The sequence below is a fragment of the Varroa jacobsoni genome, unplaced genomic scaffold, assembly GCF_002532875.2.
Source record: "Varroa jacobsoni isolate VJ856 unplaced genomic scaffold, vjacob_1.0 scaffold_1423, whole genome shotgun sequence".
In the NCBI taxonomy this organism is placed as follows: domain Eukaryota; kingdom Metazoa; phylum Arthropoda; class Arachnida; order Mesostigmata; family Varroidae; genus Varroa; species Varroa jacobsoni.
The window spans coordinates 474850-499685 of record NW_019214325.1 but is presented as its reverse complement, the minus strand read 5'-3'; the positions used below and the strand labels follow the sequence as shown (position 1 = coordinate 499685).

Sequence of the window (24836 nt, the reverse complement as noted above, 5' to 3'; positions counted from 1 at the left end):
TTTAGTTATTAACTCCAAAAGGATGCGTTACTGGTAAATACTTTTTCCAAAGCATATTAGGACGTTTAAGGGGAAGGACACTTAATATTAGTAATCGCAGTAATATTTGGCCGTTGCCTACACTATTGAGCGAGACAGCCTAGATACAATGCTACAGTTACATATGACCTGTACCTGTTTTTCCTACTCTTAATCCTAGCAGGAACGAACAATACCTACTATTAAAGTTCAAGGCAGTTATAATTTCCCCGGCCTGAAAATGCGCTGCAAAATTCGAAAATCAGAGGTTCGAGTCAAGTATTTAAACAGATTTAGGAACCCGCAAGATATAGCTAGTTACAGGCGATATATGATAATTTTATGATGGACAATCCATAAGTTCCAGTTTGTACGTTTAGGAATATTGGAAATACTCTATAAAGGTTCAGAGCAGCGATTATTACTGCAAATGTATTACATGGCACATTTGTACATAGATCCAATATAAACACAATGTATATACGCGAGCAACTAGCGTCGGCCCATCGTTTATATATACGTACAGGTTCTGCATTTCTAATCTATTGACTTTCGCCTTACCGGTCTTTCAAAATGGCTTTCAGTATATGGGTACAAAGCCACAGGTTGCCAAAAATTTAAGGACGGCCTCCTCACACGCAATAACATTAAAAAGGCATTAATTTACTGGATATTGCCATGTTCTGCTAAAGTCGCGTGCAATGAAAACACATTGAGGTAATATGTGGTCTTCATAAACCGAATTTCTAAGATAGTCTCTTGGAAAGAAGTTTTACCATTTAAAACGGAGTATCGTGACCGGGTAACTGTTATTGTTGTTTATATGTATCTTGACATGATCGTTGATCCTCTTCCTAATATAATAATGAATTTCGCCTTTCCATGAAGTCGTGAAGCTTGTTCTGTTATTTTTCGGAAGCTTGTACTAGCGTTCGCCAAATCTCGCAAAACTAGCTGGTTCGTCGACTTTTACAATTTCTAACTTACACTTACTTTCTAGTCATGCTCAGGAACCTGTCGTTTACGGAAACTGGTTTCAAAACCTTGCGAGAACGCCGAATTGTGGCTGTCGTAATGGCTTGTTTGAACAGATTAAGAAGATAGCACTCAACTAACTGCGCAAACATGTATTCAGTGCTTATCAGCCCTTCTATACATATGAACGCGTACCTATATGAATAGCTCGTAGGTATGCCCACACATTGCGGCAACATGTCCAGTGGTAAAACTCTGCGGAACATAAACGACTACGTGGTGTCTCGCAACACCTGGCAATACCCACTAATACTTTTTGCTAGACTTAAGATTCTCCTGATATTAATATATATATAAAATATATTAAAGCGGCCTGGCTTGGCCTTGTCGTTGACCGACTAAAAGAACACTTTCTAGCACAACGCTTATAAATATCGTCGTGAACATCTTTATTCGAAAATACCATACTACTCGATAATATGTATGGGATCTCCTATACCGACGTCACTAAACCCAGACTTCAATAACGTCTTTTTTACGTGTGCTAAAATATCACTCCTAGCAATCATGTTCATTTACATTACGAATACTTTAGCTGGATTCGTAGTGATGCTTCTGCTTTTCTGGAAGACATATGGTTGTACTTGAAATGTTTCTGTTAACGACTTGGTCGAAACAGGACGATCATCAGAAATGTACTTTTGAATGATATTTATAAGCTCGTTTATAATGCATTATCTAGTAATTGTTGCGTTCGCTAAAAGTGCTAGCTTGATAATTGTCAGTATAATCAAAAGGTGAATATTATAATAATGCGATAAAAGATTTAGTAAATTCAACGACGAGTAAATGTCTATAAGATTGAGACTCAACGAAATCGATTAGTTACTTAATGATGATTATTACATTTCAAACAAAAACAGTCAATAGATTCCAGTAATCTGCCATTATGTTTGTACCTATGAGCTCTATCTATTCCATATTGTATAGCCACACAAAACCTTCATCATGAACACGTTTGCAACAGAGAACCGAAACTGTATCACCGTTAACTGGCTATTGGTTTAAAAGGTTCCTTAATTTTTTGTACACAAGTCAAGTCCTCAGGCCGCCCACTAGTGGACCTAATCCGGTGCACGCACTACCGGCGAAGCGTGCAGTTGTGTGCATCATCATCATTAGTAGCAGAAACAGCCTGTACTGGCAAGTCTATACGGGACCCGTCTCTGAGTGGACAAGGCGTTCGTGCAGGAACCATCTCGACACAGGCAGGAAGGCTGCACCATGTTCAGCCAGGCAGAGCGGCAGAGGTGGATATGGGGATGAAGCATAACGTACTTGGCCACAGGAGGCGGGGAACTGAATCCAGTTCCCTTTACTGGACAGAAATAGCGTCATATTATCATATGTCCGTTTGCTGACGTTTGTATAATGCTCCCGGCTACCACAAGCCCTGCGCACGTCGAGTGGTGAGCACAAGCTCTACGAACGCTCTATGTAATGACGAGCGAGCCTAGCTCTTTTGTAGTGTACTGTGGATTGCATTGAGAAAACGGCACCAGGCAAATAGGAACAAAAACAACGACCATTTATCGTTCATAGCTAGTAAGCGAACAGTAATAGGTAATAGCAGGCGGTTATGGGCGAACGCATGCAAGCACAGGAAAGAGGCAGCCTTGCAAATGCAAGCTTGCAAGCTTGGCAAATGTGATGCCATTGTTACGCTTGTACAGATAGTTTCACACCTGTTCAGTGTGTGCAGTAAAATGAAGACAATTGTGCATATCTCAACAATGGATTGTGTTGACTAAAGTGCGCAATAATCGATCACAAAGCGCAGTAGGCGTTTCGGAGCCTCCAGTCGTTTATTGTCATCTATTTTTAGTAACTGAAAGGAGTGCAAGACGTCCAGGATTCTACAAGGACATTACTTCCGGACAAGGAAGTGAGAGGATGGAGAATCATTGCAGAAAAAGCCTTCGAGGACCCTGAGCACTCCTTCAATAAGCCTGCTGTTAGGATTTCGACCGCCAACGACCGTTGAGCAAGTCAATTAAACGACCACAACCGATAAAAAACTGTTCGCAAATACTCAATGTGGAATGAACAATATTTAAAAAAGTGGAGACGAAATCAACAGCTATAAGCAAAGCATATTATACCAACTATATTAGCAAAAGGTTGACTACGATGAAATAGCTCCTTTGGGGAGCAACTGATGAATGGAAGCCAGCGAGTAAAAATGATTACGGAACTGGGATTCGATGGCACCAAAAAGAGCAGAATGATACTTACACTAAGCTTCTTGCTTCTCTTCCTTATCACAATGGTGCCAGGTACGCAATAGAACGTATTTTTCGTAGGTCAAGGTAATAGAGGTATATAAAAACATCTTTTATTTGGTAGACTCACGGCTTCTTCCAAGATTAGGTATAAAAGGCATTTCAACTATATACATGTATATATATCCATTATGATTATTCCATTATTTTGTATAGGCAAAAATTATATATATCATCAAGACGTAAAATAAAGTGCTCTTTAAGTCCTTCACTTTTACAGGGTTTTATCTCGAATAACTTTGAGTAACTAAGTCATGATAGGTGGCAGTTTCAAAAATGAGTGTAATGATAAGAGGCTTTTTCTCCTGTAGCCGGTTGTTTCATTGCCAAAGGTGAGTCAAGGCTACATGCCTGCTAAAAAATCTATATAAATACTTTTCCCTTGAGCACATTAGACATAGCCTTGACCAAATCTACTGACACATTTACTTACAACAGTTATGGAGGACGGTTTAAGGGCCAAGATAGTTTTCCAACTCAATGAATGACTGAGATTTTACACTGACAAAGAGGGAACGATAGCAAAGCTGTTATAAGATTTTTGTAATCCAAAAAAAAGTTGATTAACATTGATTTGCAGTTACGCTTTATTTTCTGATTAGAAAAACTGATCTATTGACCTGTTTTTGGCTTTTTAATCTAGGTTTAAGCTTAGATTTTCTCCAGCCTCGAACAGCTAACCTCCAAACTTTGTGGCCTTGAAACATTTTCCGGGGATGCCGCGAGTTTCGAAACAGGAGAGCTAACCTGAAAGACTGCCTTGAGACAACTTCAGAGCATGTTTGTTAAAGCTGTATCATGTCGCATCCTAAATCTTTTCCAAGTAGCACAACAAAGTTACGTTGACATCCTTAATTTCAGACTCTTTTTACTTAATTCAAGTTTATGCAACTTTTACTTTACACTGCTCTCTGTCCTGACGAAACGTCATCATCCTCATTCAGAAGTACCTATACAAGATCAGACGGGTCATCCTAGAAAGAGCTTGAATTCGGTTTGTTTTAAGGCACAAAAAAAAATTGGAAGTCATGTGCCACGTAAATAGCATATGAAAATTATATCCAGATGTCCACAATGCCGACGATGCTATATATAACGACGCACTTACAATTCTGTCCTTTTTACCAAGCAGGTGTAAATGCCACCGAAGGCGATCCGCCGCTCCGACCCGCAATCGAAGAGACAGCGGAGATCTTTCAGACACAAAATGACAACCATCAAGAGGGAAACCTTCGCCAGGAAGTTCAGGAAAATGTAAAAACTTGCACGAGAACTTTTAAAAACTGCAATCCATCCAAGACCAATTGCATCCTGTGAGTTCAATACTGACTAGTATACTTTTGCTTCAAGTAGTTCGCTTTCAAGCAAATGCTTGATCGTACTAAGGGAAAATGGGCATAAATTTAATGCACCAAATCAGCGCCGATTTACTAATGAGCCTTTTCAGGAAAATAACCTGTTATTCTATCGATACGGTCAACCAAGACTTTCAAACTTAGAGAAACAATAAACAGTTTATATAACATTGTTCAGTTAACTAGAAAATGTGCTTATACAGGCAACAGGACTGCTCATCTAAATCTCGGTTCTTTCCAGCTGACTGGCTCGATAGTCAAGACTTTCTTTGCCCAATAGCCATGTTACATAACTGCTGAAAGTTCGTTCGCGCCATTTCAAGTTTGTCATCATTGTCTCATTTAAAGTTCATACGATTCTACTTCAAAGCAAGAACGTGTTTGCTTATAAAATCGACCCTCTGGACATTTCAAATCGATTTCAAACAAACTTCTATTTTATATTCTCATTCCTTTAACTTTACATTTTTTAAAATTACCTAATGTTGAAATTATCGGCTTGGCAGCATGGGATACCTAATTTAGATTCGAACTCAGAGAGACCTTTTACTATCTGAACAAAGCTAAGCCTTTGTCATAAATGCAACGGAAAGATTCTTGGTAAAAAGTAAACATTGAAACACTTATATCTATAACCCTTGGACAAGCTAAAACAGGACACGATCCATACAATCGGTACATACACGTAATTTTTTTGAACACGATACGGACGAAGGTGTTCATCTCTCCCCTGGGCAGATTATTTGAACTATGTAACCAATAACAGCGGGATCTAGAACTATGAATCAGGTAGAAAAATGCATTCCCATATTTCTTCTAAGTCCGGTTAGTTTATCGCGATTAGTTTGCTCATTGCCCTATTTCCGCCAGTGAACCATTTGCACGGAAGTATTGTACGGCTTGCGCCATGGCTTCAGTTCCACCCACATACATCCTCACCTAGTAATAGGTGCTCGCAGCTGACGTGTCTTCTGTATCAGCGCCAACTTATAAAGCCTCCGAAGAAAGAACACACTTAGTTGTATTCTGAATATCTAAATGTTACTATGCCAGTTCAGAGTCTATTTTTATATAAGGTTGTCAATTTGATATGGCTGATGTTCTCCTTTCAGGGAGACGCCCTGCAGGCACGGTTCCTGCAACGAACTGGGTTACTGCGTCTGCGAACCATGCTGGGACGGCGAGTCCTGCGACGATTTATGTGCGTTTCTTTAAGGCATTGCTATATATTTACATCATTTCAAATGTTTCCCATCGTAGAAAAAAGTTTCCTTGTGCGCACATATGAATTAATCTAAACATGTAACGCATTCAACCGGACTGGTAGCTACGACTTATAGGTTGTTTCTAGTTATAGTTGGCACAGAGACTCTGAACTACAAGTTCAACATGTAAGCTCTTAGCTTCAGTAAGTATTTCAGCAGTTACTATTTTAAGAGACATTGATTTGGAATAATAATAACTGGTGTCTGTTTTCCCAAGAAATGATTATGAACAGCAACGTGTTCAAGCAGCAGCAGTTAAGAATATCAAGGGACAATAGTGGCGCTATCAAGAAATTGTTGTTGAGCAACAAAATAATTACTTGAGAAATTCTGTTTTCATTTGTTTATATGAATGCTGTTTGTTGTTTAGTGGACACGTGGGCCCCGTCTTTCGAATCGAGGGAGGCGTCGGTTGTGGTCACCAACCCCTGGGACGACCAGCCCATCTATACTGCGGTAGCCCCCGACAGGTAGTTCGAGCAGACCCGTCTTTTGAAAAAAAAACAATATCAGACAACTTAATAGCTTAGTGCTGCACGAGTCATATGAGTTTGTTTCGGATTTCCGCATTTAACGCATTACAGAGATTCGAACACGACATGTTTGGGAACAAAAGGAACCTGTTTATGCTCGCTCGTTTCGTACTTAATCATCGGCGGAAACCATAAAGAGGTAAGCGCGTTTCTATTAGGCGATTTTATCTTGCTTTTCGTAGATAGTAGATCGTACCAACGCTAGTAAAGGGGCCATTTAAATTTAATAGACTCAAGCAGATAAATTATCCCAAACTGTAGTAATTATAATCGTTTGCAGGTGTTTACTCTTGACGAATCTACTGGACGCCTCTATATTTCTGATCCGGGAGCGTTTCTAGAGCGACGTGTATTCCTTCTTGAAATTGGCGCCTGGGCCCGTGTCGCTGAAGATAATGAAACGGATCCCTACAGCGTACTCAGGTTACTGGTTGCTTCCGATAAGGTAAATCATTGCATCTTGTTAAGCTAAAGTTTGGTTTCAAAATGAATCTTAAAGTTTGTAGAGAGAAAAGGAAGAAAGGTCTACACTTGGCTAAACGCCTTAATTGTTACGGATTTAATAATATAATTTTACTTTAAAGAAGAATGATGAGACAAAGAGCGTTTGCGAACTAAGCTAATTTAGCTCTTGACCCTAATAAAATACGAAAACTAACTAAGTGCATTTTCAGATTAACCTGAAACGAGTATTACTAGCATGTTAGATCTTCAGTCTGCTCTCTGTGGATCCTATGAAGTAGACACACGAGGCACAAATATTTTATCTAAAAAGATGTAGCAGAGCAAACTGATTTCAAGCACATCATACGCAGGCATGTTGTCTGGCTGACACAGACGCTTCGTACTAAATGTACATCCCAACTTGCTGTGAGCTTCAGATTCCAGCGGCACACGGTCATCCAAACACTATCGGTAATCGCCACCGTACAAAGCGGGAACTTCAAACCACTCAAGAAGAACTTGAACCAGAAGAAGAAAACGAGAACTACAAAACTGATTTCAAACTAACATTGAAGAGTGGAGATCCCGCGTTGATGGAAATTGGAAAGGTCAATGCCTTTCCAGTGTTAAATAGTTCTTGTATCAACACATATGTAGTATTGTTTGTCCATCACATTAGATATATAACATAGTAACTTATATTAGTATACTAGATACATAGTGTGTATAATCAGTTACTGATACCAGGATTTTTCACAGACATTGAACTTCGAACTGGTCATCACGATACCTCCGACCGAACGACTTGATCTTCTGCTCGACATTTTTACCAAGGTGCTTACTGAGATATATATAGTATTTAACAAATATTAAAGCTTGCTAGATCGAGATGCTACTTTTCGGAACACAAACATCAGCATCGAACTGTACATACCCTACGCAAGTGCAATGTGCAATACAAATTTCTAGTTTCTGATTGGCAGGATGTGGTGGCGGATTCGTATAATCCCGTCCTGGGTATCTTTAACATTGTTGTGGATATCCCACCGGAAGTAACTCTCAGCCTCGGAGAACCGCAGATCAGCAAAATGCTTTCAGGCCAACAGGACAGCAATATTGTACGTACGGCCCCATTGGTATATATGGCAATTCGATCAGTTGTACACTACAATTTGTAAGCACATCGAAAAGTTCCATTACTAACTTTTGCAAGCACTGCACTAGCGCTCTGAGCGGTATAGTTGAATTTGTAATAAACGGTTTAACGATACGTACTATATATATATATATATATATATAAATTGTGATTAAGTAAAAAAAGGAAATTAAATAATTTACGGAAAGTTCATTTGCTTGATATTTAGATAATTTAAAGGATACGTATGTAACTCAATCTTTATTTACCTATGCAGTACGATCGAGTCTTGGTGAACTTCGGCGATATTATCAATCCGGATACCCCTCGGAAAATCGTCGTTTTATTCTCCGTTACAGCTGCCCGAATCATGTCGACCTTCAAGGTGAGATGTCGAGCAGGAAGAATCTGAGCTCTTACTGACTAAGATGCGTACTCTTAGAGCCTGTGTATCATTGGACGTTTTTTTCTGACTTTTAACTAAAGTTAGTATGGCATGGATTTGCCTCTATCGTTTGCAGCTCCGAGTTCTATGGATTTGCAAGCTGGTGTATGCCCCCATAACATCCATAATGCCAAGACCTCCATAATTAATCGGCTACCTTTTGTTCAGCAATGAGCACTAGTAATAACCCTGGACTACTTTGACCTACCTCTAAAATTGGAGTTTTTTCAATCAACCTATTTATTTTATTACAGCTTCATTATGTAACGATAGGTGCAGAATACGACTTTGAACGGTTCGTCTGGATATCGCAAACCGAAGTGAACGTGCAAAACGCTAAATCGGTAAGTATCAAAATCCATTCTGTTCATGGCTGCTGAGTTATAACTCACGGCTGTACTGTGTCACTATTCATATTTAAATCTAGCCGAATAACTAATGGGAGCGCTTGCTAAGTCTAAACTTCCTATAAGATTGCCTATAACTTCAACGTGTTGAACCTTTTTTTGGGCAGAATGAAGACGAGAAACTCGTTGAAGCAGATTACGACGGGCCTAAGGAGATCGCAATGGATAGTGCGGGCATCTTTACGGTTGATGCCTTTATTAAATTAAGGTAGATAAATACATTTGGACAACCAGGTAATAAATGACAATTCACAGAAAAAAATTACACTGGTGGCATATAGATCTTCGTAGGAGATATCTTTTAGAGACCTCTAAACATTGTGTTTAAAAGAATATTCAAAAAAATACCCGATAAACTACATCAATTACACATTGCAAAATGGACGCAACTAGATTTGATAGTAAAACAATACCTTGAAAAAAATTAAACTACATACCTTCAGATCCGATCGGGTGGAGATCCTGGTTGAAGGCCCTACAAACTTTGAAGATGTTATTAGCGTCGGCAACCTTGGGATTACAGGTACAACAAGCATTTGTTTGAGAAATGCACCCTAGTTGTACTCTAATCTATCCATGTATCAAATCGAATATTTTTATTCATTCTAATTCAAAGATAGATTTGCTAATAGTCTTACCATACGTTCATGCAGGGTTTGGCGCACACTTCCAAAGTGTGCCCCAAGACGTAGTCCACTATCGCACTGTGAAAACCCCGTCTGCTACGAAAGATTCCTTTATAAAGGCATCAATTGACATGGGCATCCTGACTAACACCGGATCCATGTATCAAAAGCCACGAACCTCGAACAGCGAAAACAAGGTCAAATTGAAATTCAAATATTGTCAAGCCGATTATGGGGTTACCTATACATGTATTCACCTTTGTCTTTGCTTGTTCTTCTATTAAGCTCGGATACTGCCTCAACTGAAACGTCTTGAGCAGTGCTTATGCGGCGCCATCTTTTTAATGTCAATATCTTAGAGTAGACGAGCGCATTTAATACCCTTCATATGAACTTTTCAGATTCTGACTTGCTAAATTTGTCTTGTACAGATGTCATTCACGTTCGGACTTTTTGCCCTAACACGTGACGACACGATTGGGTCAGAGGAAAGCTTCAAGATAACTATCGACGTGGCAGGAAAGATCCTCTGGCAGGAGACAGTTCGTGTCAACATTACACAACGAAACGACAACGAAACTGTACGCCAAAATTAATTTCCCAGTGTTGACATCGACCATTGACCACTATCCATTGTTCCCTAAATGTATTTTGTAAGCTGTTAGCTTCGTCTTATTTAAATATAACGTATGAAAAAGTTCTTTGTCTGTGGATGTACACAGAGATATTATCACAGTCTTCTAGAGGAGGTTAAAACGAAGACAGCCTGATAATACACTATTATTGCAGGTAAATAATATAGAAGATTCTCGGGTAGCCATCGCTCCCCCGCGCGCTCTCCTAGGCAACCTCCTCCAGTACGAAGTACATCTTAATCTCACACCGTCTGCCTTCACTGAGATCTACGTTGTGCAGGTGACTGCGGAAAATGAAAATGAGTGGTCAGGGGAAAAGTATCTAACATTATTAACAAGCTGTTACACATGTCTGCCATTTATATTATTATCATCGTATATCTGTTACTGTATAACTGACACCTTGCCTTTGGCACAGCAGGTCTAATCACGATCGTAAAAAAAATATCAAATCCATGTTTCGGATATGACATCAAAGTCAATTCTGTTATTGGTGCATGACATGTACATCACAGTGCTTCAGACGAACATCCGCAAGCATCAGTTTTGCTATTTTATATTTAAATGCAGGAGTTCGATCCGACAAATCCGATCACCTTATGCTCAGGTCGTTTCGCCCCTGATAAAAATGGGTTCAACGTCGTATGGGCCAACTCCACAAGTGCTCGTGCCATTATAACGTCGAATCCAGACGAGATCGCCCTTGACCTGGGCAGGCTATACGTTTCCGAACAGGTATTTTTCACTCACCCCTGTAGGATGACCACGAACGAGCACTATTGCACAGATATTCTTCGTCCACCTATTAGACAGTCACACGCTGGAAATAGCGAAGTTACAAAACATGAGTACTTTAAAGATAGCATTAACAACGCGTATTGCCTAACGAACTACATATTTTCAGAGAAGCGGCGTCACGGATATGGAGAATACAGCGGTTCTAGAATTATTCTTCTTCGTTGATCCTGATGCTGCAGACTCTACGGCTCCAAAAGGAAGTGACGGCGAAAACTTCCAGCCCGTGAAGGTGCGAATCGGCCGACGGGATGATCCACTTGTTGTCAGCGTTGAACCCCTCGCCATCGAGTCCAAGGTATCGCCAAACTTCTGTGCGCATTTTGCTTAATTCGCATATTGATAATAACCAGTTATCTCCTATATGAAACAGGTAGAGTAAATGAGTAACCAGCCGTAGCTTTAGGCCGAACTATAGAGTGAGGAAATTATGAAAAGTTCGATACAGAATCTGTATATATTTTGAAATGAAATATCATCTGACACTATGTCTAGTGTCTTTTTTAGGTCGAAAAGGCATTGTATCATCTGCAAACGTTTTATAATTGTTTTTAATATTCAAACAAATGGAAAGCATTTACTGATACTCTACAAATACCCATTACGATCGCTACTACGCTTTCAGCGTTTCGTAAATACGCTAGATGTCCGAACTGAGGACGCCGTCACCTGGCGAGAGATCTACGTGGGGGGAGCAGTAGCATACGACATCATCATTTCACTACCGTTGGGCGCGTTCTATACAAACCTGTCGCTCAGTGTCACAGACTTGAGCAACATTCAGTTGCCGGGCGCGCACATATGTCGTGCAAGGGTGTCCCATATTGGTCGGAACTTACCCTGCGCGCAAAGTCAGCGGGACCTCGTAAACGAAAACTCCATCTTCTATTCGAAAATGTGAGTGTCATTTCACATGTTTCTCCGTGCGAACCGAACCTTATCCAAACCACCGAAGAAGTCGTATTGAAAACTTGAAATTTTTCGAAATATTGAATTGTCTCGTTGGATACAATTAAGTTCTTTGATGCGGTTGCAAACGCTGAATAGAAGCGCTAGGCTTTTGGTACATAAATATGGATTTCGTCCTTAAACCGTTTACATCTTGAATTTTAGCCAGCAGGAGCGTGACGACTTCGACTCTGTTTTTGTACAATTCGACCGGCTGTGTCAATTGGCGCAGTCGCCTGGTAACCAGACAGAATCGCAGGTAAGTGATCTCTACCACATAGCTTGATTCCATAGTAGTTCAAGTCTTACAAATACAAAATAAGAATAAAAGCAGAAAGATAAATAAAATCATTCTCTAATCAGTAGAGATCCTAGCTCAATTTAAATCTTGAATGAAATTTCGCTGCGAACTTCAGGTGATAATCAATGTGGTAGCCAGTCTGCAGGGGGAACAATCGTTCCAGAATGGGCAACCTTATGCATTGCACACCGTAGTGTCACTCAATAACAAACCAATTCACCAGGAAGACAAGAAGTTTAACGCGGCCAGACCACCCTCCAAAGACTTTCTCAAGGTAGCAAAACAATTTAGTCAGAATGAAGATTTTCTATGGAACGTAGATTAATGCTGTACTGAATGCAGCAGCACACTGACTAAGTTGAAACAATCTGTCTTATTTCAGATTGAAAATTTGCCAATTGAACACCACATTTGGCCGCAACTTTAACTTTATAGCGTATTTATAAACCAAAAAGGGTCACAAAGCTACACAAACTAGAGTCGGTTATGCATAGGTTTTCAGAAAGTGTTTAATAGCCCATAAGGGTACACAGATAGCCTCATTACGATAGCCGCGCCATTGTTCATCAAAAAAAAGGAACGTGTTTTTCATTCAATTTTTCGGCTACCGAAATGTTTGTGATCTAACTTTACATTCACAAAGATCTACACTCGTAATAATAATTCTGCTTCATAACTGGGTTTATTCAAAGTTTGGTAGATTACTATTCGCCCTTTCCATCTTTTAACTCTAACTCACACGTTACTGAGTTCCACTTCGGTGTCGTTTTCTAGTGGAGCAAACGCTTAATGCTACTTCAAACAGGAGATTCCACGGACTAGTTTTCATGAAAAAAATAGTTGAAGAGTGTAACTGTAAAAGAATGATCAATATGATATGAAAAGAAAAACACATTGAAAAATCTTTACCGAATTCATGTGTGGGACGTGTGCTGCCGCTGAAGTTTGTGCTCAGGTCCAGAAGCGAACTTCCTTCCCATAAAGTTTCGACTTTGCTCAAGACTCGGCATCTCATTTGCACTTTTTATCATCTACTTAAACTACTGACTCTGCCTCGCAAAAATTCTCGACGTAAATATAAATTTTCTCAATAGTTTAATTAGTACACGCCCCGCTCACTTCAAGACTTACATCTATCGATCTGTCTATCTATCCATCAATCTAACCTGCATGACTGTTAGGCTAAATAATTATGCTATAATATATATTTGTTACCAACGCATGCGTCCTACCTTGTGTTGTATAACCTGGTTGTCTGTCTTGACTCTCAATAAACGGAATCAGATGTGAATCTGTCCAAATTATTCTTCATAAAGTATTTATGAAATAAGCAATCAGAATAAATTTGACTCAAAGCGCCACATGCTTGATCTGCACAGAATCAACCCGCGTACGTGTATTTTACTAGTTTGAGCCCATCGTTTGTACCTGGGGGAGTAGGAGAAGTCGAAATTGTCCTCAAGACGCCGCCGAAAAGCATGGCTGCTTACTTGATCGAGGTAAGTGAGAATGGTTTCCCCCAGCTTTTCGATAGAACCACTTCTTCTTGCTGGTCAAACCGTTGTGCCGATTCAATATTCACTGCGAAGCTTATATATCGGCTTAAGTTCATTTAGCGCAGGGATTGCACATAATAAACCTGTTATAATGGAACATGACGTTCCATTATTTTCACATTGCAGCTATTGACGAACGACCCCGACGTCAGCGTTTGTATTCTAAAAATCAAGTCTATCGGAGACTCAATGCCATGTATCGAGAGAGACACTCCGGCTGATTACATCCTCCACCAGGATTCTGATAACGGCAATAGAAAGGCGTCGCTAGCGATCGACGCGCTCGCCAACGTTGGTCTGTTATTTACTTATTAATCAAAAAAATAATGTACAGGTAGTCATAACTATGAAGTAGCAATTCTTCATGATAGCGACTGCGAGACCTGACTAGGGCTTACGCTTATCCTCCGCACGCAGAAAAAAGTTCACAGAAAAAATCACGTGAAATTAATAACCGTTCACATGAAAAAATAACAGGAAAGAAAACTATCGAGAAATGTAGGCTTCAAATTCGGTATAATGGATTTGGAATGTCGTTAACAAAAACATTCTGACGAGCTAGAATAATATTGGAAAGAAAATGCTATAAAGTTGAGATTAAATTTTAGGTTTCTAAAAACACAATACATTAGTGGATTTTGTTTCATCCCGTAGGTACATATCCGATGAAACAGGGTCACTTCCTCGACCCCAACTCGCTAGTGTTCTCGGCCTTTGTCAAGGTCGGAACGCGCGCCACACGAAATAAATCGCTCAAATTGAAGATATCCTATGGATCAAAAGGACAAATAGAAAATACAATCGCACTGCCAGTTGCTAATGTTCACAATACCACTGGCCTTTTGACTTCAAGCGGGGTTTGTACCTCAATAATTTGCACTTAATGAAACTTTGTTAAGTAAAGCACTTAGCGTCAGTTGTATTAGTTAGACGTCGATGCCTACTCTTAGGCCGTACTCATGCATGAAATCGTTTTGATAAAAAGTTAATCCTATAAATTAACTTATATTACTAGCATAATATTTTTTTAAATTATTTATTATTACTCCAGCTGCGCATAGAGTCACCTTGGCAGCTAGCGTCAAAATTAACTAACTCAACCCTCTAGGCTAACTGCTTTGGCTAGCAGACTGGCAGTCGCTTATGTCAATGCTACTCCATGTACTTATGTTGTGATCGAATTAATTTCGCAGAGCGCCACCTCCCCTCGGACGATATTGCTGGCACCTTCTGAGCCCGCTCTGACTTCGCTCGCGCCTGGTTCCGTGGCGTTAGTGACGTTAACCGTAGAGCTGGTCGAATTCTCGTCTTCGAGGCTACAGTTTGACCTAATCCTAGACGACGGGGTCGTGCGAGGCAAAGATATAGAAGTGTGCCACGAGGGTATCAGTCATCTCGGCAGAAATTATCCATGCTCTGCTCCACAACAGTGGACGAAACACGAAGAAGGGTTAGTACTTAACATTGATGATACCCGTTACACGCACTACCGTGAACTATAATTAAATTTGTATGTAGGTGACCAAAATATGAGCGTTCATCACTTACAAAGTTCTCGCAGCGTAAAGAACAGATTTGCTTCGCTGAGAAATCGGTATCTGCTATAAACGATATTAGACTTTTTTGCTACTAGTGGAGCCTTGTAGTTTTATTTGATGATTTCTTACAACAGGTAACATGCCTAGTACTAAATAATTGCGTACCAAGCTATGTAAATATTTAAAGGGAAAATAATTAAGTATAGACAGACGACTGCCTAAATGGTGTTTCAATCCAAATATTTCAGAGAAAATCTTCTTGGTCGGTACGATCTAGGGCTTCTATGTAACTCATTCATTGAAAGGAATAAACCGGAAGATAATTATGTAAGTGCATAATAATGTTTTCCTAATGCCTACTGTTTTCATCAGTTATATACAGTCACAATTAATTATGCCGCCTAAAAGACGTATGAAAGAAAACTCGGTCGGCAGCCTCAACTCAAAGAAAGTCGACAGCAAGAAATTACATCCTGCGGAAGAACTTGGTTGATTGATGAAGACTGGTGAATGTTCCATCAGAATGCTTCTAAAATTAGGTAAATCTCTACGCGTTGATATTTTAGGTTCGTTTCACAGTGCCCGTCATGCTCAAGACAGACGCGAAATACGTCGAAGGCACGTCCCTTGCGTTGAGTTCTCTGGTAGTGAGCAGTGGGGGCAAAGAACAGCAAAATCTTCAGTTCAATATCGCCAAGAAAGCGGAACAATCTATTGGGAACGTGAGTGCTTGAAATTGGTCAATTAGGTAAAATATAGTTCTGTTTCATTTCACATTATTTCAACGAGTATAACCGTTCCACACAACCTAAGACGACACCTCGTTCACCAAACCGGCTGGAAGAAGTTTCGAATTATTGCTGAGAGAAGCCTAAAGAAGCGAGTTTCTTGTTCGTTGCAAATGATTTGCAGTCGAATGTTTACAATGTTGTGATGTGCTTGGGTCTTCAGGTCTTTCCACCCGCAGTGAAAGCCTCCAGTAGCGAAGAAAGCATAGGTATTCGTCAACGTCGCTGGATACCGTTTAATATTACGGTGCCTAAAGGAGCGATGACCGAAATTACTGTCACAGTCCAGGGCGCCAAAACGGATAAGGTAAGCATTTATCAACGGCGACCATTTCATATCAGTGTCTTCAACATTGAACTATGCTATGGAAGACCAAAGTAACTGACGCATACAGATAAGACATAAATTGGGGCTACTAACTATTGCCGCTATTGGAAAATGTTTGTAGTCCACCTATGGTAAATCGCAAAGATGTAGATCTAGCTAAACAAAAACCTATCCTTTTTTCCTGGTTCCATATCTTCCGTGTAATTATCATTTCAGTATAGTATTTTCACAATCACGCTCACTTAGAAATCGGCTGACCATTTATGATAATCAAATTGGATGTTAATTATATTTGGTACTATTTGTTATACCGTCATTATTTCTATCGTGTCTTTCGCTATCGTGTCGCATTCATTACATTGAACTAAATATAAATCACTCACAATGTATTCAAGGTTGCCATTGTAGTTGTGCACGACTTGCGAATTGCAACCGTTGGTCGCAATATACCTTGTTATCGGCCTTCAAAGCTGGATGTTGCTCTCTTCTCGTCATTCAAGAACGTACAAAATGATAAGGCACAGGCTTTCCTTGGATACTTTGCCAATCCAGGTAGGACCGAAGTAAACGCTTAGCTGGCTCATCTAAATATACTTTATGTGCATTAATTAGTAATTTAGTTTTGCAGATGTTTATTTGAATGATCATTTGTTCGAGCTTCACCAGCTCGCGTCTAATTTGTATGATGATGCCTTGTTGACAGGTTACAGCCATGTGCGAGAGCGTTTCCAGCAAGGTGATGATGATATCGTTTTAGAAGTGTACGTTGAATTAACCGATCACGAATTCACCAATGATGGTTCCAAACATCCTGTAAATATTCAGGTGAGGCTCGCAAATTCGAAATAAATTCCATGCGCAAAAGCTACGTGTACATTCTTGATATATACGTATGTATCTACAACAGGCCCGTATAACGTAAAGCTATTATGAATCTACACCAATTACACCCACCAATCACTACAATTATGTAGTGAAGAATAACAGAAGCAAGCATACATCGTGCTAGCTTACTACCCGGCTGTGGCATACGATGATCCCTCTTTTTGTTAATATTAACTAATTCATAATAATTTTCATGATCGTAACACCTAGGTCGAGATGAGCGGGTGGAGAGGTACTGCTCAGCAGGAGATGACTATCGTACGAACAGGCAAAGAAGCAACCTCCATCGATGTTAAACTATCTGTCGATAACACCCGGCCATTTGAAAGAGGGTAGATATTCGGTACTGTGCATACAGACTACAATGCGGAGACATGCTTGTTTTCTACGTTGGTGGTATGGCAAAACTACTATCGCAAAATAAGACAAACAGTAGGATTATTCTATAATATTTAATATCTCAAGTACCTAATCGTTGTGAGGGGCTTTTTAGGGACACGATTTCTGTGATGGCAGAACTACGACACTTCGTATCATCACTAATGGAGCCTACGAAGGTTGCACTTCGTATATTCCTACCTCAATTTGTGACGTTCGGCGGAGTCACTGAAATACGTTCGGGATCAGGCTACCAGGCTGAAGTGAAGAACGCCTCGAACGGCGTTGACATTATAGTGAGTAGCAAACAATGTTTATATATTTTTCCAATTTTGCAATATATATTTGACACGTTCCACCATATGCTGACAAAGTCTCGGAAATACATTGTAAATAACCCAACGTTTCAAGTTTTTTCGATATGAATGCACATATCTAACTTTATTCTGTAAGGTTTTTACCTTTATTGATAAACATTAATTTATAAAAGCATCTTTGGCTTGTACAGAGATGGCCTTTTGATCAAAAAACAAGATGTATCTATGTAAATCTTTCTTTATTACAATTTTTCCGTGTTTAAAGTTTTGCTTAGATACAACGACAATTAGGTAAGCTCTCTTAGCCTTTTCCATGCCAGTTAGTCGCTTCGCCCACTTGTTAGCCACTTTTTCCCGTACATCTGACCCTTTGTTTACAATGGCACGGATATTTCTCTGAAGTTTGTCTATTTTTACATGGGAGAGCATGTGAACGACTAAAATTTCTGCCTGTAAATGGAAGAGAATTCCTAGACCATCTACGAATAGGATCTTCATCCCAAAGAACACCGTTTAGTGCGTCGTGTGGGCCAAAGATATCATTGGCTCGTTTTTTTATGGAACTGTAAATTTTGTCTGCAACCGGGAGGTGATCTTAAGCTTTCTTGCAAGCTAGAGCAAATCATTAGGAAAAGCTTGAAAAACTGGTGGTTTTAGCCAACTACTCCATCTCGTAACTAATAATTATAATCGTGCTACTTAAGGATCACTTCGGCGAGAGGCTAATATCCAGACAAGCTGACGTCGAATGGCCACTCAGATAATATGACATAAGTCCGCTAGACTTCCATTAATGAATCTGAAAAGCAAAATTTTATATGACTAGATACGAACAGTGCACAAAATAAATAAAATTATCCATGTCGTTATTTTAAAAATAGAGCCAGATCTATCTATATGGAGAAGTGGTTCAGAACGAGCAAAACGTTTAATTGCCATTAAGAAAGCCAATGGAGCTCTCCTTTTTGATTTTAGATTTGAATTAAATCTTAAAGGTATAAAGTCCTACAGAGTAATACAGAATTTAAGTAAGTAAATTCACTTGTTTTTGTTGACGTTATTTTGAAGTTGCCCCGATCAGATGACCATTCCTGTATGTATATTTGCAGATTTAAACCAAATAGCCTACGATTTAAGTTTTCATTATTATCACTGCGTTCTTCCGCGGAGAAAGTACAGAGTATACAATATTCTACATCATCTTTGTGTGACATTTAAGAAAACAACTAAACTACAAATAAGGACAAAAGAATAAGCAGAATCATGATAATTTTATACAAGAAGAAAGAGAAGAATTAGTTCTCGCATGAATCCCTTTCAGTTCCCGAAACTGCTGTTCGCAGACGAGATTAAAGTGAACATGACACTCGTGTCGGATCCCGAAAATCGCCGTGGCTACGGGACAGGCGTCATTGATGCCACTTCGCTTTACCGTGTCGAATGTGAGTATACTCCTCGGAAAGACCAGACCTTCGAACCCTTCTGCTCCGACCAGCTCTTCCTCGCCTACAAAGTCAACTCCGATGGTAAATTCAAACGTTACGTTTAAAACTTCTAACCCAACAAGTAAACATGACGAAGCATATAGACAAGCTTCGAATTTCCTATGTTCATATTCGTTGTCTTCATGCTCCTGATTTTTTAAATAGCGGTAAACGGCAGACGAGCTTGCTTGCGTTATGTTGGTAGGTATGATGTCGTATTGTTAGTTAATGGCATACTTTCGAATCGACAAAAATCACTTGCTACAGTCTTCAAGTAAAACCACTCTCACAATTTTTCATTGGCTACTTGACTTTTAGAATGTGTGCTCAACCTAGGCATGGAAGACGGGACCATCAAAGACTGGCAAATTACGGCTTCTTCGGCGGTCGATTTTGAGCATGCGCCTTTTAGAGTGCGCAAAGGAAGCCCACAGGGTGCGTTTTTAGTTACTACAAATAGCAAAATTCTACAAAAACAGCTACTGAATAAATTAATAACATGTATTGTCTCTTGCTATAAAAGCGCGTATATATTGTTTGGAACTACAAAGTAACTCAAGTCTAAAAGAATATGTGAAATTAAGAAGCATAGCCATAGCATATGTTTCTAAATAGAATGCATAGTGTGTTCATGATTAATGTCCTATATTCTTTCCTTATAAGCAGTCTGGTCGCCGGGCATCCGGGAGGGCATGGCCCAGCCTTACCTGGACATCGCCTTCCTTCGAGTGACTCGCGTATCACAACTCGAAATGATCTATGTGCCAGGCACTCGTCGAGTGCACCGCTACCGATTGCAGGCGTCCAATGACGGACGCAATTGGTGGAATCACCTACAGGTAGATGAGCATATAAATATTCAATGAAAAAATATACCGAGAACGCTTTCCTACTACCAAGAATACTATATATTTTTGTTCGTGGGCGTAGCTTGACGAAGCTCAACATCAAGTTTATACGAACATGAGTTTGCAGATAATGTATCTTATTCTTATATAGTAGCGAACTAAAAACGATCGATATAAACTAAAAGCCAAACAGGCGTTGCCGGACACCAGTCTGTTTGTCACCAGAATGTTAGTACATTGGCGAAAAACTGTGCCCATGTGTGTTCTACAATATTCTAGAAGTCTACAATATAGAGTAGCGGCTAACATTTTAACCTGTTACAGACGCGTACATTAGTGTATCAAAACGGCGTGGCAATAGATCGGCTACCCAACGCCGTGCAGGCAAGACATCTGCGAATCATTGTTGTGGACGCAGCTGATGAGCATGTGAAAGACGAGCTGAACGTAGGCCTCCAAATCGAACTTTATGGATGTTATATTGGACCGTATAGCAAAGATGAGGGCTGTCCCGAAGATACCACATTATATACCAACCTAGAAAGCAAGTATAACAAATAATTGCATCTCAGACCTCTTTTATTCTCAGTTAATTAATCCATTGCTCCTTATTGAGAAATATGGCCTACAACTTAACCGTGAACCATACTAGCGAATAATAAACCGCAAGTTTATAATTTTGCGCCAGAGACTACTCAAGTTACGTCGACTTATTCGTAGTGTCTTACACTATTAGTTAGTCGTTGCGGAATAACTTCAAAAAGTTTTATTAATACAAGCGCGCAGTTTTTAGCTTTTTCTCAGAGATTACATGTGAAGCGATTGGTGTAGGCGTAGTCGTAAATTGTCGTAAAATCGTTACTACAAATTATTTCTATATGGACAATGCATATTTGCGTTAGCAGTTAAATCCTTACGCCATACATATATATATATATATATTCTTCCTTTCAGCGCTCAAAACGCGTCACATGACGGTTGATACCAACACAGATACAGCATATTTTTGTGACTTCACCGATGCGAGGTTTGTTATTGTAAAAAATCGCATCTTCGTTTTTTTCACGTAATTTTTGTCTAACGTGTTTTAAACTAAAGTAATATTTTTAATAGGACTCAATTCAAGAAATAATTTCTTATAATACAACAGGAGGGCATTAGAAGTCTCCACTGTTATTGGAAAAAAGGCTCCATTAGGAATTTTTATGTGTAGTTTGTGTTATTATAAAACAAAACGTCCTATTATACTTTCGATTGCACTTGCGTAGTAATACAAAAACACTTTATATTTCATTTTAGTGGCAAGATTTGTATGTCTTCGTCGGATGGAGGTGCTAGCTGGAAACGTAAGTTCTATTAGCGATTGGTATGATAAAGTCGGTATACAAATAAGCTACCGCTTAAAGAGCGATAAGGCATAATATTATTATTATTATTATGGGAAATTAAATTTGTGCGCGGGTTTCTCTCTGTGTTCACTGATATATTTACTGTCGGCGATGCAAAAAACAGTTTATGTAGTTTATGGAATAGATCTTTTTTAGATTTTAGCTTTTTTATGCCAGGATTAATAATTTGCAAGTTGCCAAGTTTCAGACACACACTGACCTTAAATATTTGTGAGTAAAGGAGTTATTATTAGCCGTCTCATTATCTGATCTGCTTCTGATCATTCGGGTTCTTATAAATACCATCTGCCTGACATCATTGTTTCGTTGTGTCACTATCCAACCTTCTGACCCAAACACGAACGTGTAGGTCAATTGTTATTTCTAATGTTAATTAGCTGGTCAATCAGTCGTGATTCATTTAATAACATTTTGAAATGTGACATACAAAAAATTCTTTCCGTAGTTCAACCGCGCTTTGTAGGCCGCCTGTTGGGCTTTGATCAGGTGCGAAGTTTGGTGTACGCTAGGGATCGTGCTTCAAATCACAGTTCCCTTCTCGCCACAAGGGATGGACTCACCTGGATGTCTGTACACGAAAACGAGGTAATATAGATATATTATCTTATAATATTATATATGCCTTATTATGTATATATATATATATATATATATATATTAAAAAGAGCTATCAATCCAAAAAATTTTTGTTTGTAGGTGAACCTTGATTCTTTGTCTCAGTCTGTGGTCATACCGGCTCGCAGCCGCAGAGCGCTTTTCGGCAAAGACGAGTACAATTTTGGCAAGTGGAAGGGTAAGTAGAATATCCTATTAAAGTATTGAAGGTTGAATCATGTTTGTTTCGATGATTTGTTGTTACGTATTATTAAAAAATAAATTTTCAATTCAAATGAACTTCTATTCAAGGACAGAAATAGCACACGTACTATAAACAAACTTACCAATAAGAAACTAGAAAATTTGGGTAGTGTATCACGAAATCCGGTGACAATCCTAAAATCAAAATGTAATTTATTCTAGACGCACTATGCAGGGCACTAAAATGTCTGCATAAAATTGTATGAACTTTCTCAAAACTATGCTATCGAATTGTTGTTGCGATAGCTTTTTAAAAGATAACTACTACATCATATAATTAAGATGATTCTAATGCTAGTATTTGTTGCCGTTTTTTATTTGATCATTTAGCTGCCTTTGACGGTGTATTTTTCTCAGACACTGAATCTCCAGTCGCCCGCTGGGGAGTATGTTGCTCTCCACGTGGTGACGGAACCGCAACTATAACCTCCTTCGATGACGAAACTGTAGAGCCATCCAGATTGTAGAGCGGCAATCGTCACGAATAGTAAAAGTTACCTAACTAATAATAATGGATTCACTACCTACAAAGACTTGAAACACCACTCTTCACTCTTACTTAGATAGTAGATAATAGCATCCTAAAGATTTTACAGTTTTACCATACATTTCTAGGGTGTTACTACCTACGCTGTACTATCTGATAAATTCCCGTACACATCTCCTATTTTCAATTAAAGAAAAGTGTGCAAGAAATGGCACAACAATCAATACACTTAGATTGTCTCTCGATCACAGAACGGACACTTAACGATCACAGCGATCTCAGTAAGAAAAACCGTTATTTATTTGGAAGTTGCACCGTAAACGATAATATTTGATCGTTGAAAAGAGCTAATACTTTTGCCTTTATGAACGAATTTCACAATCTAGTCGTATTGGTAAAAACGGAGATCTAAATTTCAAAAGAAACCGTTCTACTATTTTGCGTAGATTTGATGCATTTTTCTGAATTTATATGTGGAAAAATTCTAACAACATAGTAAAGGTTCTATGACGACTTCTACCACACAATTCGTGTGAATCACGTGAGTTATTTCATGGTTCTATTAAGTTGTATTACGTGTTGTATGGATTTTCCTCATAAATGTGGTTTAAGGTAGATTACCCTCAGGGTACACGGTCGCTTTCAAATACATCTCGCTATTAACAACCAACGGATGCATTTTTCGAGTGCATGGCGCACCAATGAGTGCTTCGAAAAGGCCAACTGATAACTGTTGTAAAGCATCCAGGGCTGCTTCCAAGTTTTGATTAATCTCAGACAGGGGAGGCGGCCGTGATAATAAAGAGATCGTGTTTTTCCGTTGCCTAAGCGAAATTTAGGGCGTTGTTACCACGGAGACACCCCAATTTCCATATAGAATCAACACTTAACTCCCGCTACTGTGTAGGTTCCACACTTAGATTAAACGATAATATGTGAATGGTAACTGTAATAAAAGAAAATAAATAACTTCAACACTAACAAAGAAAGTCATTTTTTTTTTTAACTTAATACCCGGATAGACTTTATAAAACCCAATGATCGATTAAATAAAGAAATCGTTATATCGCCTGAAAACGAAGTATATCACATGTAATATTCTAACTGGCGACTAAGACTGAAGAGAAATGTATAAGATGAAAAAGATAAGCTCTACAAAAGTTCTATATATATTATATATATATAAGTTTATGTAAGTTATATATAAGACACTTAAAAGACACTTATACATAAGTGTATGACTTTTATAAATAAGAATAAATTGCCTAAGCATGCAGCAAATAGATAGACTCCTTGATTTAACAGTCCTTCGTTCATGCTGAACTAGCCCCTTGCTGTTCTTCGTGTCACAAGTACAGTTGTATAGTGCAAAGGTGCTGGTGTTGAAAAGGGTTAAGTTCCCACAAAAAAATACTATGACATAGAATAGCTGCATATATATTTTCCTCTTAGCCATTGGTTCTTGGAAAATTGTATACGGACAACTAACAGAATATTTTGTGTTTTAGCTTGCCGACGTAAACCAATTTTAGGCTACTTACATGCCGGTCAATCGGGCTACTAGTTTTGATCGTATATTTAAAGTGATTAACCTTGTTCAAAAATTGTTTTTGTCAAGACGTTTTAAAAGAACGTTTAACAAACGTTCTTTTTTTCTCTACTCGTGTAAAATTGGCCATATGTAGCTAGGTGAACTTTCAAGCAAGGATGCATCGGTTTTGATGTAAGAATAAGGC

The 24836-nt window shown here is 39.0% G+C and overlaps 1 protein-coding gene across 1 annotated transcript; it reads left to right on the top strand.

The window, feature by feature from the left end:
* Window positions 1-3319: 3319 nt before the first annotated feature.
* LOC111269916 (uncharacterized) lies at window positions 3320-24089 on the top strand. Its single transcript, XM_022849841.2, has 41 exons — window positions 3320-3329; window positions 4468-4648; window positions 5803-5891; window positions 6326-6425; window positions 6540-6627; window positions 6769-6933; window positions 7370-7540; window positions 7692-7766; window positions 7916-8050; window positions 8345-8452; window positions 8767-8856; window positions 9027-9127; window positions 9363-9442; window positions 9573-9742; window positions 9977-10126; window positions 10335-10460; window positions 10751-10915; window positions 11085-11273; window positions 11601-11872; window positions 12089-12182; window positions 12340-12498; window positions 13604-13723; window positions 13907-14075; window positions 14435-14637; window positions 14974-15230; window positions 15567-15645; window positions 15885-16040; window positions 16270-16413; window positions 16830-16986; window positions 17138-17259; window positions 17530-17651; window positions 17813-17993; window positions 19336-19540; window positions 19817-19933; window positions 20165-20337; window positions 20671-20890; window positions 21301-21373; window positions 21646-21692; window positions 22201-22340; window positions 22452-22548; window positions 22944-24089. Exons 1-41 carry the CDS (start codon window positions 3320-3322, stop codon window positions 23078-23080), a joined length of 5637 nt encoding a protein of 1878 aa, XP_022705576.1. The 3' UTR covers window positions 23081-24089.
* Window positions 24090-24836: the final 747 nt, after the last annotated feature.